Raw genomic sequence first — 19,689 nt, 5'->3', positions numbered from 1 at the left:
GGGCTGAAGGCAGATGCTCAACCGCTGAGCCACCCAGGGATCCTCCATTTGCATTTTAAAACTTTTATTATACTGACTGTGATTCAGTAACACAGATGATACACATAATTTTTCTAACAAAATAGAAAATCACCCCCAAATTTTCTAAGTATCATTACAAACCTTCAAGTCTTTCTCATCTGTCTGTTGTCTGTTAGATCTTAAAAAAGGGAGAATCGGACATTTTATTTATGTCGTTTAGTATCCAAAGACTGGGAAAGCCATTTAATCTTGGGATGGGGGTTCCGTGGCAGGGGGGATGTTTTCTTCACTTAATTTAAATCCAAGGGATTGCACGGAGGAAGCATAAAGCTGTACTCTGCGCCAGGAAATGTGGTCGCCGTGGAAGTCTGAGGTGCTCGTTTCCCCAGGGCCGCGTCCTCCGTGTTTTTTGTCCACATGACACGATTTTGTTTCTTTACTGACGGCAACACGGTGTAGGTCAGAACCCCGACTCCTGGGAGAAGGGAGCACTTGCGCTTTGAGGCGTTGTGACTGTCGTGACCGGCCGCTGTGGCCGTGGGCCGGCTCACCGAAGGGAAGGCGTCCTAAAGACACCGATTCAGTCGCCCCCCATCCTGCAGACCCCCAAGGCAGGTGCCGCGGCTCCTTTCTTGTCATTTAATTATTTACGGGGACTCTGGATCACTGAGGACGCGGGCCCCGCGGGGGGCGGGACAGCTGTGGGGGGACGAGGGGGGATGAGGGGAGATGTGCGGCCTGGGCGGCTGGACCCCGGGGCCGGCAGGTAAGCCCGATGCGCCTGGAGTTGAGGACAAAGCAGAACCGCTTCGGCCACCCGCTCGTGAGAAACGAACCCCAAGTCCTTATCCTAACACGGAGGCCTTCTCTTTCAGTCGCAGGTGTTAGGACGCTAGTCAGTCATGGGCAGTTGACCGGGGACCTTCCAGGTGCAGACACCACGAGCGGGTCACGGGATCAAATGCCGTGGCTGTGGGTTTCGGGAAAGGGAACACGAGTCAGAGTCACCACATGCTTTATGCGACATAGAAAAACCAAGATTAAAAAAAATAATAATAATAGGGGATCCTTCGGTGGCTCAGCGGTTCAGCACCTGCCTTCGGCCCAGGGCGTGATCCTGGGGTCCCGGGATCGAGTCCCATATCGGACTCCCTGCATGGAGCCTGCTTCTCCCTCTGCCTGAGTCTGCTTCTCTCTCTCTCTCTGTGTCTCTCATGAGTAAATAAATAAAAATCTTTAAAAATAAAATAATAAATAAATAAATAGAATAAAATAAAATAAAATAAAATAATAAAATAAAATAAAATAATAAAATAAAATAAATAAAAAAGAAAAACCAAGATCATATGTAAATGAATTACCTGGTGACTTGGCGGCCTAGCTACGTACACATCAACGGATACAAATGTGCAGACACACATCTACATGCAACACACGCACATGTATGTACTCAACACACGTGCGTGTGTGTACATGTCTGCATCGCAGGCCCATGTTCATGTCACACACACATAAATACGTGGATACGGTGTGTCCCTATGTGTGTCCACATTTATATATGTGTGATGAACTTGTGTGCTGGTAAATATGAAAGAATATTGTACATAAAACGTTTGGGGGGATATATATTTATCCACTCAGTCCCTCAGAAAGTGGCCTAAAAATCGCTTATGCTGTTGTCTTTATGGGTTACCCCATGTGCAGGGTAGAATGCACGTCATCCTTACATTCAGCACCTTCAGGAACGTGGTTTCATCCTAAACCGTGTCCCTGAACCTCTGTGTTAGGAGATCAGCCCTATGCCTGGCATCACAGAGGTTCCACCCCACCCCCGCCCCCGCCGCCCCCGGGCCAGACACCGGCATAAGCATTTGACATGCTTTTGGGCTCTGAGTCCTTTCACGGACCTTAGAGGCACTACTCTTATCCCCATGATGCAGATGGGGACCGGGGGCCCCAAGAACTGGGAAATCCCCCCCCACTGCAGGTTGCACGGTCGGTCCGGGGCAGAGTCGGGACTGAAGCCCTGGGTCTGGCCCTGGCCCGTCCAGCGCAACTCTGCGTTGACAGGGGACCTCCATGGCGGAGTCAGCAGAGCCGAGAAAGGCAAGTCCTGTCTCACTTGATCCAAACACATAATCATCATGTGTGTACATACTTTTTAAACATGCATATTAAAGCTAAAAGAAAAAAAAAAGAGGTACGTGCAGGTCTATCCCTGCCCCCAAGTCAGTGTCGGTCCCAGATCTGGAGAGCCAGGCCAGACGGACGGTTTGGAGCCACCGCGGGCAGCAGGAGCCGGATCCACGATCTGCCCCGGATCCTCCGCAACCCCAGGGAAGGGCCGGGGTGGGTGCGAGACCCCCCGACGCCGGGTCCTGATACCTTAGGGGAGCCCATGCACAGTTGGGGAATGCCTGCTACAAGCTCGGCCGGTTTCTGCTCCTTGAGGTCGGGGTGCCCAGGTTTGCAGGACGGGTTTGTGCTCCCCGAGCCGGCGAGGCCTGGTGGCCAGCCTGTGGAAGCTCTTCCCGGTGCCGCCACACAGTGCCCAGCCCCAGCTACCGTACGAGTTCCTGGGGTGCGGTGTTTGCAGCCCCCACGCTGTGCCCAGCCCCAGTCATCTGCACTCCCGGGTGCGGTGTTTGCAGCCCGCACTCAAGGGTCAGACAAATGTTGTTCTTGAAAATGTCATTCTGGGATCTTGCTGCTCTGTTGGAGTTCAGACGTCACAGCGGATCAGACTCAGTCCTTTACTGCGGGTCACGCTGTGTTTGACCCCGTGATGTTCCTGCTTCTGTTATTTTATTTGCAGAGACTGGACGTGGCCTCGTCCGGCTTTGTGAGGTTGAACGGGAGTGACGAACGGGTCCCCCTTGGCTCCCGGATACACGTGAGAAAGAAGGCTGGCATTTAAGTGCGGGGCGGTACATCTGGGTCTGGTCTCACGTGGGTCGCTCCTAAGAATCATCGGGAGATGTTACACTCAATCGCTTCATCTCTAAGAGGCGTAACCTGTGCAGGGGCAGGTGCTTTTGTCCGTCTGGCTCATGGCTGTGTCGTAAGCTCCCGGGGAGTGAACATCAGGGTCCCTGTCAGGCAACACATAAGGGAACCATTTTTTTAATTGTTTTTTGCGAAGTTGCTGCCATGTGACCAGAATGACTCGTGAACAGGAGAGGTTTTCACCCCCTCAGGCGGGACGGTTGAGGCTTTTCCGGCCAAATGCACTTCCTGACACGCAAAGCAATCGTCCGCACTGGACTTGTGCAGGGTTTCATACGACAGATCTGAGGAACGGGCGCGTTCAACATGACGCACTAGAGATCATTCTGAATATTCCGTACAGAACTAATAATCACCCTGTCCCGTTCCATCAGATGGTGAAGTTCATTAACGTCACCAAATAGGAGTATCGACATTTTATCTTCCATATAATGATTGCAAACCCAAAGTTATGGGAAGATGGGAACATGGACACGCATTTCTATCTCTACGAGTTCTCAAAATACCTCCCCCCACAAAACGATGTGATGCTGGTTGCTTGAAATGTCACAGTTCGTGCGCTGCCCAAAAAGAACGCTTCCGCACGTGCGTCACCCACACTGAAGTCTTTCGAAGGAGAAAATAACCTGGTGCCACATATGGTGTTATGCATTGAACTGTTAAGAATTTAGAAACGATTTAGGGGTTGCTCTAAGGAGGAAGTCTGCAGGTTCTATGGTTTCCAGTTCGGCCCCTTCGCGAGCTCGGCCGTGATGCACCCACCAGGTGACCCTTTCGTGTGGGGTCCTAGCACGCGGAATGCAGCTAAGCAGAACTCGTTTATTCCGTGCTGACGTCACCATCGTGCCAACCGGAGTCAGAGGACGCAGCTGACGCTTCCGTCGACGCTGAACCTAGAGCTGTGCCTTCTCACGCACCAGCATCCAGGGCGCCTTCCTCCCCCTTCTCCAGCAACGCACAGCCGACTTTCTGGAAGCATCCATGGCTCCCCGCTCTTTTGTTGGCTCCCTTTAGATCTGTGCCAGCCTGTAGCCAAAGTATTAAGGATTGAGGCTCTGACCAATAAGGCAGGCGTCCCCACCCATTCGTACGGTGTTTCCTATTAGGCTTTACCGCAGCTGAACGGCCCCTGACGCAGATGCCAACCCAGACCGTACAGTCTACCTCCGTAATAGAGCATACGGGCTCCTGTCCTGCTCTCATGGCATTAATGATACTTTATGTGCAGTAATTTTAGGATTTGGGGTCTCGCTCATCATAACCTACAAATTACCCAGGAGGCGTTGTTAGATTCTTATTTGAAACAATGCAAGGAGGCAATTCTCAGTAGGGAAAATGGGAGAGACTACTTAACCAAGTGCATAAAACGCTTTTAAGCAAACGACGGTCTTTCCATAAAAAACTCTAAGGATGTTCCCCATGATAGGAGCTGACTAGGTGCTGGCTCCGTGCTGGATACGGGTGCCTACTGAGGCCATGAGTCTAGAAAGCGGGACTGATAAAACATACAAATAAAAGCAAGACGCGTAGCCACAACCAGAACCTCTGAGGGGTATTTAGAAGCAACTGAAAAGCCAACTTTTTAAGAGAGATCCGTCGGTGACGTCACCGCTGTGGATTCCCTTGTTGAAAGTGCAGTAAATGAAACGGCGAAGCAGCAGAATTTTGCGTTGTGCATCTGCACTTAGGTGAGCAGCGCCGCTTTCCTCGGGTCTAGGGGTCGGTTTAGACTCATTTGCTGTAATTAAAAGGGAAGCCATTTAGGTGATCAAAGGAAAGTAGCTCCACTAGGGAACTGAGATTATAGAACTACAACACAAGCCATTCTGAACAGCAGTTGCCAGGATCACTACGCGGGTGAGGTTGACTCAATATTGCTCCTGTTTTCTCACCGAGATCAGATCTCATGGCAGGTGTTTAGCTCTAAGCTATGGGCAGAGCCGGGATATTAGTTGTTGACGCAGCCACAGTTAGTCATGTAAATGCTCGAGGGTCCAAGTCTACTAAGGGATATTTATTAAAACTAACATAGCAGCAAAATCCTAAGAACACTGGGCAGAAAGATGTCTGATCTCAAGAGGCTTTACAAAAAAAGTTCATAATTGAAAGAGGCCGTAGTCACCAGAAGGAGAAGAAATGTGGCAATTTCAGGACCAGACTGTGAGAACGTTCTGAGGGTTTGGATTCCATCGGGAATCCTGGGGAGGGGGCAGGTAGGAGCTTTGAAGCGTCCGGACCTTTTTTTGTGTGTGTGATGGTGAAAAGCTGATCGCTCTCAGGTGACCCATAAATCACCTGCTAGAAAGTTTGCTTTTACAACTCTGTGGTTTCATGCTTTGCTAAATCGCTATTCTCACCCTACACAACTCACACACTAAGCATTTGGTTAAAACAAAAATCCCAAACCGGCTCATTTCCGTAAGGATCCGGTGCTCCCGCCCAGTCCCCGGGAAGGGCTTGCTCGCAGACCCTGCAAGGCGGCCTTCACCTCGCCACCCCCCCCGGGAGGCGCTTCCTCCCCAACACCTCGTGCTCCTGCTCATCCGGCCAAAGCTGCGGGTTCTTTGGCTTCTGAGGCCCCACAACGGACACCAGCTGCCCCCTCCCCTGTCCAGTGAGGACGGGTGCTCAACGGCTCGCCGAAAGCTCGCTGTAGGAAGGACACTCGCAGGCTCATCTTACTCCGATGGCATCTAATTGTGACTTTACAAAGTAATTAAATGTGCTTGAACCCAGCCTGGTAATGAGAAGCCCTGACCCGCATTGGGTAGGAGGGGGGACACCTGTGGTTAGAAGGGAGATGGCCATTGCGTCCCTGCTCGGCGGGGCTGGGTGGCCTCTCCCAGCAGATGCATGGTCAGGGCCTGTAATTTATGGGGGCGGGAGGCCAAGGGGCTTCATGTGTAGGGGAATACAGTCGCCGTCTGCGAATCCCAAGCAAAGCAACTGCTGGCCTTCCTGCTTTGCCACTGGCTGGATGCATCTGCGATGCTCTGACTCACTCGCGGCGAGCGTGAAAGCTGCTGTTTCTCGAGCAAAATGCGAAGTACTTTGTGTCGTCACTGACATGTCGGCAGGATAGAGAAAATGGGTCTGTGTGCGAGGGCGTGTGCGAGTGCGAGTGTGCTCAGGGCGGCCCCGAGTAGCTGCACTTCCCGCTGAGCCGATTTGAGAAGCATCATTTCGGGGTTCTTACGTGTCAAGCGCGTCACTTAATGCTACGAACTCTGTTAGATACCGGGACGGCCCGGGACGCCGGTTCTCTTGAATTTGTCGACATACAAGAAGCTGGTTCCATGGGAATTGTTTTCTTAACATGTGATAGAAGAGGATCTTTTTTTTTTTTTTTTTTTTTTTTAAGGAGAGAATACAGAGTAACCTGGAGGACTGTGCACTTCCTACCAAACCAGCTAAACCTACATTTTTTTTTTAATTTATCTTTTGAAAATACTTAATTTTGCTAAATTTGACCCAGCAACTTACTCACTTGTGATTGTCATAAACGCTGATTTATGACGTTTACGTAAGCGGAAGGCTTTCTTTGGCGACGTGTTTCCAGATGAAGTAACGTTTTAAGACATTTCTTTTAAAAGCATGTCATTACTGATACAACACACCCGCGTCACTTGCTTCAGTCCCTTGTTGAATAAACACAACTTTCTTGCGTTGTTTCTAGAGGTGGAGGAAACGACAGGGTCAGAGGAATAACACGCGGGACACGGGTGAGGGCTGTGGCCTGGTCAGGGTGAGCTTGTCCACAAACAGCCCCCATGGTGACCCCGGCTCCCCTCTGGCCGCGCTGCTGGGAGGACCCACAGAAGCGACACTACAACTCGTCACTTCCTAAAACCCAATAATGCATAACAAAGAAGGGCTCATCTCTGTGCATCCCGAATGGATCATGAATGTCTATTAAAACATACAGCACAGCGCACCGCCGGTGAGATGCCACTTTCTTCCTTTAAAATGATTTTTTTAAATATTTACTCTTTGATTTAATCAATATATCATTAACAAAATGACAACAAAATGTTGCTGCTGTTACATATGATAGGACTAGTTATAAAGAACGTCTACACCTAAAATCACTTTAGGACGTGTTTCTCGGGCATCGTGGGATGGAGAGTCCAAGGCAACACGGGATGAAATAAATTGGCGGGTAGCCACGGATTTTGTGAACAAGAATACTGGGAGTCGCTGCCCTTTTTATTGTCTCCGGTCAGAGGAGACGTGACTTTTTTACATACGGTATAAGCAGTTGAACCATCATTTCCTGGTCATATACTGTCAGGTTCTCAAACCTGTGAGGACGACTTTTAGGTGTTTAAGGAAAAAGCACAAGGAGAGGAACACTGACGAATTTTTAGGCCCTTTAAGGGCCGGCGATCCGAGATTTCCCGCGGAATGAAGGGCTTGCTCGTGTCGGGGGCGGGATGCGCAGGTGTGGGGGGCGGGATGCACAGGTGCGGGGGGAGGGATGCGCAGGTGCGGCGGGGGGGGGAGGGACGCGCAGGTGCGGGAGGAGGGATGCGCAGGTGCGGCGGGGGGGGGAGGGACGCGCAGGTGCGGGAGGAGGGATGCGCAGGTGCAGGGGGGGAGGGATGCGCAGGTGCGGCGGGGGGAGGGACGCGCAGGTGCGGGCAGAGGGATGCGCAGGTGCGGGGGGAGGGATGCGCAGGTGCGGGGGGGAGGGATGCGCAGGTGCGGGGGGAGGGATGCCCAGGTGCGGGGGGGGAGGGATGCGCAGGTGCGGGGGGAGGGATGCACAGGTGCGGGGGGGGAGGGACGCGCAGGTGCGAGGGGGGAGGGATGGGCAGATGCAGGGGGGGGACACAGGTGCCGGAGGAGGAGGCACGGCCTGGGCCAGTGGTCTGTCCCCATGCAGACCTCGGGTTCTGACCCAGGCAGCCGGACTGCAGGCCCCACTAAACGCCAAGAGGAGGCGGGTGGTGCTTGGGGCCTGCGGGGTGTCCTGTGTCCAGTCCAGTCCCATTTCCTCCCACGCAGCCCCCGTATCTCCTCCCCCTCCCCCCTGCATCCCCGCAACCCCCCCCATCCCAGCCACAGCATCCACGGCCCCACATCCACACCCCAGCGTCCCCGGCCCCCCACCCCCGCATCTCGGGTCTCGGGGGCCGCTGGTGGGTCTGCGGGCGCCCGGGCACCTCAGGCAGGGCCACCACCGGGCCTGGTCCCCGCCGCCGGACTGCTTGCTCTGCCTGCCTTGGCCCCGGGACACAGGGACCCCGTCAGGCCCGTGGTGGGGGCACCAAGGGCGAGAGGCACTTGCAGTCTCGCTTCTTGCGGCCTCTGCTCGCCCCGCCCTGTGCTTCCCTCGCCCCCTCTTCTTGGGGGGCCGCCTGGGCTTGTTTTGCAGCTTTGGCCGCTGCACTTTCTGGCGCGGTGGCTCCCAGCGCGCGCACCTGTGCTTGCCCTTGGCACCTGGTGGCTCCCAGCACGCGCACCTGTGCGTGCCCTCGGCACCTGCTTAGGGCGGGTGCTGTGCTGAGGAACAGCACCTGAGAGGACCGTGTGCACCCAGGGACATGTCACCCACGGGGGGACCGGATCCCAGACAGTCAACCCGGGATCAGGCCACCCCGAAGGTCACCGCGTGGCAGTTTCATGAAGAAGGAGGTGACCATCCAGAACTTGGAAACCACCTCTGCAGGTGGTGTCAGCTCCACGGAAAGGCCTGTCCCACCGAGGGGGCCCCTCGCCGGTGGAGGGGAGCGGGTCACGACCACTCCACCGAGGACAGCCGGGCACACCCCCTAGGGAAATGGAATGAAGTTTACTTGAAACGGTGGTGGGATGGAAGCCGTTACGGACGGCCCAGGTCCACAGTCCACCCGGATCCCCTGGTCCACAGTCCACCCGGATCCCCAGGTCCACAGTCCACCTGGATCCCTTGGTCCACAGTCCACCCAGATCCCTGGTCCACAGTCCACCCGCATCCCCAGGTCCACAGTCCACCTGCATCCCCAGGTCCACAGTCCACCCAGATCCCCTGGTCCACAGTCCACCCGGATCCCCAGGTCCACAGTCCACCCGGATCCCCTGGTCCACAGTCCACCCAGATCCCTGGTCCACAGTCCACCCGGGTCCCCTGGTCCAGAGTCCACCTGGATCCCTGGTCCACAGTCCACCCAGATCCCCAGGTCCACAGTCCACCCAGATCCCCAGGTCCAAGCACGGAAGCCTCTTCCGAATCGACCGTCCTGCGGGAATCTGCAGGTGCTGCAGCCCGAGAAAATGTCGACTTGGATCATGGGGTGAACCCTGGAGAATTTCCCGATACATTTTGTTACTTTTTATCCAGTTGTGATGAACATACAGGCTCTAGTAGCTTCGGGTGTGCAAGCTCATCACCCTAAGGCGCCCTTAATGCCCTTGACCCGCCCGCCTCCCTCTGCTGCCCACCCACTTGTTCTCTGTGCCCACGAACCTGTCCATCTGTTCGTCTTTTTTCTCTGTTCATCTGTTTTGTGTCTTAAAGTGCACACATGAGCGAGATCATCTGGTGTTTGACTTTCTCCGACCGCCTCATTTCGCTCCGCATCGTGCCCTCTAGCTCCATCCGTGTCATCACAAATAGCAAGATTTCATTCTTTCTGAGGGCTCGGTAATGTTCCAGTGTTAATGGGTACACGTGCGTGTGCGTGTGTGTGTGCACCCCCTGCGCCCTCTTCATTCGTCCAACGATGGATGGACACTTGGGCTGCTTCCCTGGTCTTAGCTGGAGTAAATAATTCTGCGATAAACCTAGGCGTGGATGTCTCTTTTCAAATTAGGGTTTTTGTTTTCTTTGGGTAAATGCCCACTGGTGGAATTACTGGAGCAAACGGTGATCCTATTTTAACATCTTGAGTACGCTCCGCGGTGTTTTCCACAGCGGCTGCCCCAGCTTGCACACCCACCAACAGCGTCCTCGCCAGCACTTGTTGCTTCCTGAGTTTTTGATTGTAGCCGTTCCCACAGGGCTCAGCTGGTATCTCCTTGTCGTGGTTTTGACTTGTATTCCCCTGACGACGAGCGGCGTGGAGCTGTTTTCGTGTCTGTGTTTTCCATCTGTAATCTTCTACGCAGAAGTGCCTATTCAGGTCATCTGGCCATGTTTTAATTGGGTTATTTTGTGTTGAGGTATCTAAGTTCCTTGTATATTTTGGATATTAAGGCCTTATTGGATCCGTCATTTGCAAATATCTTCTCCCATTCAGTAGGTTGCCTTTTTGTTCTGTTGATGGTTTCCGTTGCTGTGCAGAAGCTTTTTTACTTTGGTGCAGTCCCAAAAGCTTAATTTTGCTTCTGCTTCTCTTGCCAAAGGAGACACACCTAGAGAAATGTTTCCACGGCTGATGTCAAAGAAATTATTGCTTGCATTTTCTTCTAGGGTTTTTCTGGTTTTAGGTCTCACATATAGGACTTTTGAATATCTATTTTTGAATCCATATAAATTTTGGATAATCATTTTATTTAAAAATACTTAAAAGAAATAGATATCAGAATTACTCTTTTATTTTATTTTTTTATTTTTTTAAAGATTTTATTTATTTATTCATAAGAGACACAGAGAAAGAGGCAGAGACACAGGCAGAGGGAGAAGCAGTCTCCCTGTGGGGAGCCTGATGCGAGACTCGATCACAGGACCCCAGGATCATGCCCTGGGCTGAAGGCGGGCCCTTAACCACTGAGCCACCCGGGCGTCCCTCAGAATTACTTTTAAATTAGAGAATCCTTTTCACTTTTAAAACCTCATTGATATTATCATAATAATACCAAAAAGTCCTTTCCTTTCAGTTTATTTGCACATAGTGTTGGTAAATTACTGATAGAAAATTCAGAGTTTTTTTGTAACCTTTGGATATGCCTAATTCAATTAAAATAAACTTGTATAGAATTTACTTCTTAATTTACTTTTAAATAAGTAAAATTATTTATTGATATCATTTTGGAAAAGCTGTGATTTCTCTAGCTAAACTTCCAGGCTCAATAAATCAATCAATGGGGTCCATTCTGATGGTGGTTTACCGTGATGGATGTTCATACTTGAAGAAGAGGAGTTCTAACTTTGTAAAATGCATTTCAAATATTATTGTACCTTTCAGCAAATGTGTGTGTGTGTGTGTGTGTATACTCACATACATTAAATTTTGCTTCTACTTTCAGTATATTTGCAGACCCCTTGAAGCCCTCTCCAGGAGGATGACCACCACCTTCACTAACGTCATCACTGTTGTTCATTTGTAGCTACTGCTCCTTATTAGGTAGTTACTGTAATTGTAGGCCTTCTCCTAAGAGCAGGAAGAGACTATGTCCCTTGAGATCTATTAAGCACGTGTCTAAACAGTATTAATGCAGTCTGCATACAAAAGCTACGTGCCTATAAATCCAGGAACATACAGAGTATATTACATAGATGTGTTTCAAAGGGAAGAAGGGAACGAAGGCATATGATTTTCTGGTCATTTGTGTCCAAGCTGGTTTTCTATGACTCAACTCTATGTCAAGTTTCTTGAGGGCTGTTATATGTAGCATTTTTCTACGTGTTTGCTCATTTACTTGATGAAGAATTTCCATCCAAATGAACTGTGAAACTTTGTGTAGGTGATTTAGCTCTTCCCATCACAACGTCACTGCAAGATTGCCCATGGCCCTGAAGTGTGAGGCTACCAAATCCATTGTAGATGCGTGATCATCCCCCTGTGACCATGTGGGTAATAGAGGAAAGTACCTGCAATAACAGGTACTGGCTTCTGTTTTGTGCAGCAAGATCTGATTCATATAAAAAGTTATTACCATTGAAAGCCAATATAAAAAAAAAGAAAGAAAGAAAGCCAACATGATCCAATCCCTTGAGAAAAAATTTATTGACGTAAATATGTTTCTTTTCTAGCGGTTACATGTCCCAGCATTGAAGCTCAGCTCTCAGAGCATGTCACCTGGAGACTGGTTTCGGGATCGCTGAGTGAGTATGGAGCTCAGGTGGTGCTCAGCTGCAGTCCTGGTTATTACCTGGAGGGCCAGAGGCTCGTGCAGTGCCAAGCTAACGGGACTTGGAGCATCGGCGAAGAGAGGCCCAGGTGTCGAGGTGAGTGATGGGGGTCCTTCCTAGAGAACGTACCTGTGCTGAGTTATTGACATCACTGGCAACCACCTTTTAACCCGTCCCTGTAAGTGGTTGGTCCTGTGGATTAATAATATAACCAAATGGCCTTTCTTGTCATTATAATGATGAATATGGATTTTTATGCGACATGCTTAAAATATATGAGCGTACTGGATTAGATGTCAAATATTGTCTTTTCCTTACTAATGATTGCATTTTGTACATTTTAAAATATTAGAATACTCAAATATTACAAATCAGCTCAAAACCAAACCCAGGCCTATGTTTAAAAAGATAACTCTTGTTCCATGCTCTGACTATTCAAACCTTCTAATTAGGATCTTGGGAAGCAGTATTTATGCTGAAGATATTGTATGCTCAAATAATGACTGTCTTGAAAAGGGGGGTTACTATTCTCATAGGTACAAGAAGAGCAGTTAAGCCTTTGCATGGGTTTCATAATAAATATGAATAAATAGAAAAATGAAACAATATTAGTGTTCAGAGCACTATTTGATTCTGGTATATTTAACACACACCCTTTAGTGGGTTGTTCCCAGGAAATTACCATGCGCAAACACAAGTGGTTAGACCAGTGTCAAATGTATAGAGTACACAGCCTAGTGAGAATAAACCAGAAGAAAATCAGGAAAAGGACAAAAGAGTTAATGCTTTGCTGTCTTTGATATAATCATTCTAATTCAGCTGTTAGAGGAACCAATGATCCCTGAGCACATACTGAGCTCTTTGCCATGAGCACGAAGGTAGATTACGAAGAGTCCACGGACTTCAGGAGCTCGCTCACAGTCAAGGTGGAAGCACCCCGGGTCCCCAGGCCACCTTGCCCGGAGCCGGTTCTCCAGAGAAACTATCGGTGGTTCCCCTTGTCATGCTCACAGGTGTCCTGGTTTGAGTCGTTCTGTGGTCACTGGACTTTAGTGCATTTCCAGGCTGTCCCTCCCTGTCTGAGTTAGGAATCCCCTCCTTCCCACACCCACACCCACACCCACACCCACACCCATCGTCCTCAGAGGGATCTGCCCTGAAGCTCAGCCTTTGTGATTAAAGACACAGTCAGCAAGGTCGGCAAGGAGCGTGGAGGAGAAAGATTGGGGAGCCCCGGCCTGCTGCCCGTCTCACACTTCTCTGGCCAACGTCCTTTCTGTCAGTTTCCGGAATCAGAGTCTTAAAAATAGGCACACATTTACTCCTTGGCGGTGGGGAGCTCACGCAGGGCTTCTGCGGATGCAACGGCCTGGTCTGGGTTTTGCTCGTCTTGCTAGCTGTCTGGGGCACTGGGGTGGATCGTGTCGGGGATGGGGGGTATTTGCCACGCCCCACCCTTTATAATAAGGGCTCAAATCTCCATTTCGGAAGAACTGGCTCTTCTAAGGAGACTCTCATGTTTCAACCATCAGGCCTTCCTGATTGTGGAAGCAAACTCCGTAGCAGCAAGTTTCTACCTTCCTTTGGGGGAAGAAGGCAAAGCTTGGGTTCTAGCATTCATAGATTGTATTTTTGCTCCATCCTCCTGAAATTCTGGAAAGTTTGTCTCTGACTCTAATATTAGACTTCAATCTGGTGATTCCAATACTGAGTTTGGTCCAGAAACAGCCAGAAATCCACGTAGGTGGGGCGTGGCACACAGATGTATTTTGTAAATTGTCATCTGACCGTTGGTTGGCTTTGCTTAGCGTGAGTTGTTCTATCACACTCTGTTACTTGTCTCTTGAAAGTCATCATGGACATGGGACCTATTCCAGAATCAGTGGGGTCTGTGAAATCATGGCTTGCTATTTGTGTGTGTGTTTATTCTGTTTATTTATTTATTTTATTTTTTAAATCAATTTTGGCAGTTTACAACATCATGGTGTGGCCAGAGTGAGTCCCTTCTCCCTGGCTCCTTCATCTTGTCCTTTTGACATCTTTAAATCTGTCCCTGTTTTCTCATAAAGACAGGATGTTTTATGCTCACTCTGAGTTTTTTTCTTACCTAAACATGGAATCAACCATTCTCCAAGGATTACAGACCAGCATGTGTGCCCAGGGGTATGCATTATGTTGTTTGTGTTATCAATGAGCAGGGAAAGTTGATACCAAAGCTTATTATCACTTTTGTGGCCAAACTGAACATTTTTTTTGTTTTCTTCCCCAAAAAGACTTGATATTGATATTTCAATTAATTTCTATCTCTATTGATTTTTTGCAAGTTTTTCATTAACAAAAGAGCTTATCAAAGATGTTCTTCTCTTTTCAGAAACATTGACATGTCACATGAGCTAGCACAATGCCTAACATTGTGTTCAGATTGTGGTGCGATCTAAAATCTTGGGTGTCTTCATCGCCCATCCCCAGTCCTCTATTTGGTTTAAATGTTGTGGAAGTGATTTCAGAGAACAGAAGCCTAGAAAGCCCCTTGCCAATGACATTCTGTAAAACTCTATGGGACGTATACCCCAGCCTCTTTGACAGTGAAGTTCTCAAGATCTTTCATCCCAGGCACCTCATAGTGCTAAACATTGTTGAGGACCTGCCTTCATTCTCTGTTGCTGTAGAACCAGTCATTGCAAACATAATCTGAACAACACAGATTTGTTATCCAGGGGCAGATGTTTGGTACTTTTTAACTGGATCCTCTGCTACAGGCTGAGATCAAGGTGTTGGCTGGGCTGCGTCCTTATCTGGAGGCCCAAGTGGGAAGATGGGCCTCCCAGTACTGGTTTGTTGATGGAAGTTCTGTCCATGCAATTGATGTCTGAGTCCTCCATTGTGGCTGATTTTGGACTGGAAAGTGCCCAGGAGCCATGCATAGCTCTTTTCAAGGGGGTCCCACCCCTCCAGGCCCTCCTGTGATTCAAATTTCTGGCTCCAGGAAGGTCTCAGTTCCCTTAAGGGCTCCTTCGCTGGGTCAGTCCCAACAGATAATCTCACTTTGGTTTGCTTGAAGGATACATTCATGACCTCATCATGGTTCTACCAGCACCAAAGGGAGTGGATTTGACATAACAGGGGGCTAGACCCCAAAGACCTTTTCAAAATGTTTAACATAAATTCAAATCAAGAATTATTTTAATATATTTATACTAATTCGTTTAAATTTATATGGAGAAAGAACTTTATTTCTTTATTTAAAATAGCAATAAGATAATTACACCTTACATAATACCCTACTTCTATAAACAGTAATGACTAATTATTAACAAAAAATAAAGGGAAAAAATTTTAGAGCCTTAAGACATATATAATATTTTTTGGGTTCTATAAAAAAATAAAAATAAAGGTATGTTTTTGTCATTATTGTTATAATACATTTTTATTTTATTTTATATTTAAAATCTGATTAAATTGCACTTATCTTCTATTTCCCTACCTTGCCAGCATACACTCAGAAAAACCCAAAATGAATCCTAGAAGTAGAATACTTTACAATTAAATAGGTACATGATAAGCCCCACAGTGTTCAAATGTTACTTAATTTCTCACTTAAAGTTAATTTAAAATGACACACTGGTAAGCTTGATTTGCCATTCTGTGGTAGCTTTGACAACTGTGTATTTAAGGAGTTCTCTCTTTAAATTAGACCCGGATTAAATGGTGGAGTAGGCAGGTTGGTCTTTGACAACCTTCTGTTTCTGACTGGGGGTGTACCTGGATGATCAATATGTTCTCAAAATGAATTATTTGCTTTCCCTTTCCCCCTTCCATTAAAAATGTATTCATGCACACAGCACATGGGAATATTTGTCCATCACTCTGTTTTATCTGCCGTAAGAAACTGAAGAAAGAACATTCTCACCCCATCCCGTATTGGAGTGGACCTTGACCATCATTCAGAACAACGTAAAGTAGAGTTTTCTTCAGAATGTACTCACGAATAAATGCCCAGTTGGCATTAAATAACTCTAGAGAGACACTCAGGACCCCAGGGGCAGTTGATTGCATGTTTGAATATTTTCACTTTGAGCAAGGCCTTCTTTTTTACCTATATCCCGGTTTCTTGGCTTCATTCCTCTGGGCCTGAGACAGTGATTCCAGACTGTGGTCTCCAAAACAGGTCTTCACATACCTAAAAAGGATCATGTGTCCTTTGACTTTGTATCATGGTAACCATCTCGGCCCCATGCTTAGGCACATCACATCATGAGTTTGCAGCTCATGTCCACCTGCACCTTCAGTAGACCCTTTCCAGCAAAGACTGTATTTGAAAGTCCCTACTCTTGATCTTCTATTTATTTGCCACATGCACTAATAATATCCATATAATATCCAAATATATGGATCCAATAATATCCAATTCGAATAGGAACACTGGTCTTACTGGTATGAGAAATGCTATGTCACAATGCGATGTTTTTTTCCAAGTCAAGGATTTCAGCTTAAATGCACTGCTAGAAATGAAGACAAGAGGAAGGAGGCTTCCCTGGGGAGAGAGACACATGATCCCTGGTAGCAGTGAGAGCCGGGGGGCAGGCAGGGTGCCTCCAGCCGAGCATCCTCTGTGTGACAGCGCAGAGGAGACACTTGAGACCGTGTGCGTGAATATGTTTTTAATGGAAAGGAAAAGGGCAAACAATTCATTTTGAAAACTTGAAGGGAGAAAAGAGCAGGGAAATGAGGCTTTACCTTGGATGTTTGATGTTTGACAAAGTGTGTGTGCGTGTTTGTGTGCGTGAGTGTGTTGGGAGTTCTCCCTTTCAATTAGAGTAGCTTTTCCAAATTAGAGCTGCTATCCTCGTTACTGTATTGGGTTTCCTGCCAACTGAAACTCCACCATCCGAGGCCCCAGTATCCAGCTGCTGAAGAGCTAAGAGTTTGCTCTATTAGTTCTTCTTTACAGTCTAGTGAACTTCCGTGGAGGACAGACCTAAAACATTTTCACTCCCGGGATATGTTTGCAGAGGCTGAAAGAATGGGACAGAGGCAAAGCAGCCCGAGCCCTCTGCTAGTCTCCGCTGAGTAGCCTACACCCAGAATCCGGGTTCTTAATCACGGTTTTACTGCCTCTGATCAGTTTACTATTCCTAGAAGCTCCATAATTTTTAGCTACTTGCCACCTTTGCCCTGAGCCCCCTGTGCGTGATAGCGCACTTAGTGTGGCAAGAACTCCTTCACCGTCTTCTTAGAGTAGCCTTCAAACACGTAAGTCTCTGCAAAGCAGGCGGCCATGATGACTTTACGGTTTCTTCTTCCTTCTTTCTGAGATTCCATAGACTTTCTGTGCTCAAACATTTCTGGGTTTGGAGAGCGGGGAGTTGAGTGTTGCAGTAAGTAGCAATAATGAATGTGATCACTGACTATACCTCCCCAACTAGAGTCAAGTTGTGGTTGGAAGTGGACTCTGTTAATGATCATGCTGGGAAAACAGGTGTATGCAGGGGATGTGCGGTTTCCCCAGCTGCAACCACTGAAGGCCTGGATTTTCTATTTCTTTTTTTTAATTTTCAGAAAGGCTCCACATGTCCCACATAGTCAGCATTTATATGGAGCGCAGGATCCCAGGGAAGCATGTAGGTCATTGAAAGCAATGACGAACTCAGGCCTTCCATTGAAGGCATCCTCCTCAGTTTTGTGTGGCAGCTAATTGACTCGCAGAAGACCACTCCTATTCCTTAATTCCTCCTGGCCACACCCGTGTCCGGTGATGGCCATGTGATTCTCATGGTTGACGCACACAGGAGGGCGGGCAGGCAGCCCGTGCCTTTGACCAGCCTGCGTGTATGATTATGTCTACACACCACACGGTTTGGGAATCTGCTCTGTATGCTCACATTCTCAAGTGTAGGTGAAGGAAAATTAAGCTTCCTGTGTGGTTGACCTACCTAACCCTAAACAGACCCCTGCCCCTAAGGCTGCAGATTTTGTCATTTTTAAGTAAAAGAATAATCTGCACTTTTTGTTTCCTTCTAGTGATCTCATGCGGAAGCCTCTCCTTTCCCCCAAATGGTAACAAGATTGGCACACTGACGGTTTAAGAGGAATGTAACTCCATACCACCTGCGGGGGGATCGCTTGACCACGTGTGATTGCTTGGCAAACGGACTCTGGAGTGGCACGGAAACTCGATGTCTGGGACAAAACCTGTAAATTCATCTATCATCTGGCATTTTTTTCATTCATGTGAGCCCTAAAAATACAGTCCAGTTGGGCAAAGTGTAACACTTTTTGTTATAAATGCTCCTGCAGAGCTACTAAATCCTACCTCGGGTTTCAATGGTCCACTTCACACTAGGACTTCTTCCATAAATATCTGAAGGGATTATTTTTTTAATCTGACCAATAAATGAAAGTCACATACTGCCTTAAGTGACTTAAGTATTTTACAAAGTGCTGAGGCTATCACTGCACTTAAAGCCATCATGATTCTAGAACACACACACACACACACACACACACACACACAAAATGATATTCAGATATATTACAGACTTTATCTTTATCTTTTACAACTTTTTAAATTGTGTCAATAAGTGGAAGAGAATAAGATCAATCAACGTAAGTACAATGAGTTACTTCAAATGGAATCTGTGAACAGTGATTTGTTCTTCCCTTGCACCCAAGGCGTAAATTTTCTGCATGATATTTTTTAAGAATTGAATTGAAAATTTTTTTTCACTGAAAAAATCTTGTGAATAGACATGAGGAAGTTGCTGGATAGGCAGCGTAAGGTATCTTGATTCATAACGCTCCTATAGATCTCCGAGTAATTTGAAAAACATGTCAAGTGCCTTTCATGGGATCTCAATAATTTTGTAATCACTCGAAAGCTATAGACCTTTGACCTCTTTCTGGGATCTCAATAATTTTGTAATCACTCGAAAGCTATAGAAGAACCTGGAAAGTTTAAGCCTCTGACTCTCTGTCAGCTGGAAATCACTTCAGGAATGAAGCCAGGACCAGTAAATTTTTAATAGTAAAAATCTATTCTTATTACTTGAGATACTTTGAAAAAAAATACTTAGGAGAACCGGGGGGGAGGGGTGGAAACAGAGAGAGAATGAAACTAAAGTAGTAATTCTGGAGAAAATCAAAGGCCAAAAAGTGTTGCTCCCTCTTATCCATAGAATGGCACCTGCTTTCTTGAAATCACTGTCATCCGGACGTGAAAGCTGCTCACGTACTGCGTGTGTGTCTACGCGCATTCTTGGTGAGCGTGGTCAGTATGGGTTTCCATAGACTGCAGAACTTCCTCGGACTATGTGTGGGGCTTTGCGTTGAGGGTGAGACCGTCTGTGCTTTCCCAAACTTTCTTATGAGATGTCTGGTTATTGGGGACCACTCTTCTTAAGGCAGCGCTGCTTTGGGGTAGGTCTTCTCTGTTCATGTCAGTAAACACTACAGAGGGGAACCAGGTGATCTAAGAAACTTGCGTCTCTGCTATGATCGTGATGATGGAAAGCAATGACAACCTTCATTGGATTAGGTTTGTGCTGCTGAGTAGTCTCTTTAGGTAGGAGAGTTATTGTGGCCTCAGGGGGTTTGAGTGGCACGTCCAATTTCTGTAGCTACTCTATCATGGGGTCTGCTGGGGTCTTACTGATCCCAAGTAAGCCTTC

The 19,689-nt window shown here is 47.8% G+C and overlaps 1 protein-coding gene across 1 annotated transcript in view; it reads left to right on the top strand.

The window, feature by feature from the left end:
* CSMD1 (CUB and Sushi multiple domains 1) overlaps positions 1-19,689 on the top strand; it is a 1,871,580-nt gene that overhangs the window by 1,780,568 nt on the left and 71,323 nt on the right. Inside the window, 3 exon segments of the mRNA XM_072775779.1 lie at positions 11,924-12,118; positions 18,044-18,122; positions 18,124-18,200. Of these exon segments, the coding sequence (XP_072631880.1) occupies positions 11,924-12,118; positions 18,044-18,122; positions 18,124-18,200 (351 nt within the window).

The sequence above is a fragment of the Canis lupus genome, chromosome 15, assembly GCF_048164855.1.
Source record: "Canis lupus baileyi chromosome 15, mCanLup2.hap1, whole genome shotgun sequence".
NCBI lineage: Eukaryota > Metazoa > Chordata > Mammalia > Carnivora > Canidae > Canis > Canis lupus.
The sequence above is the reverse complement of the archived record's forward strand: the minus strand, read 5'-3'. Positions and strand labels throughout refer to the sequence as shown.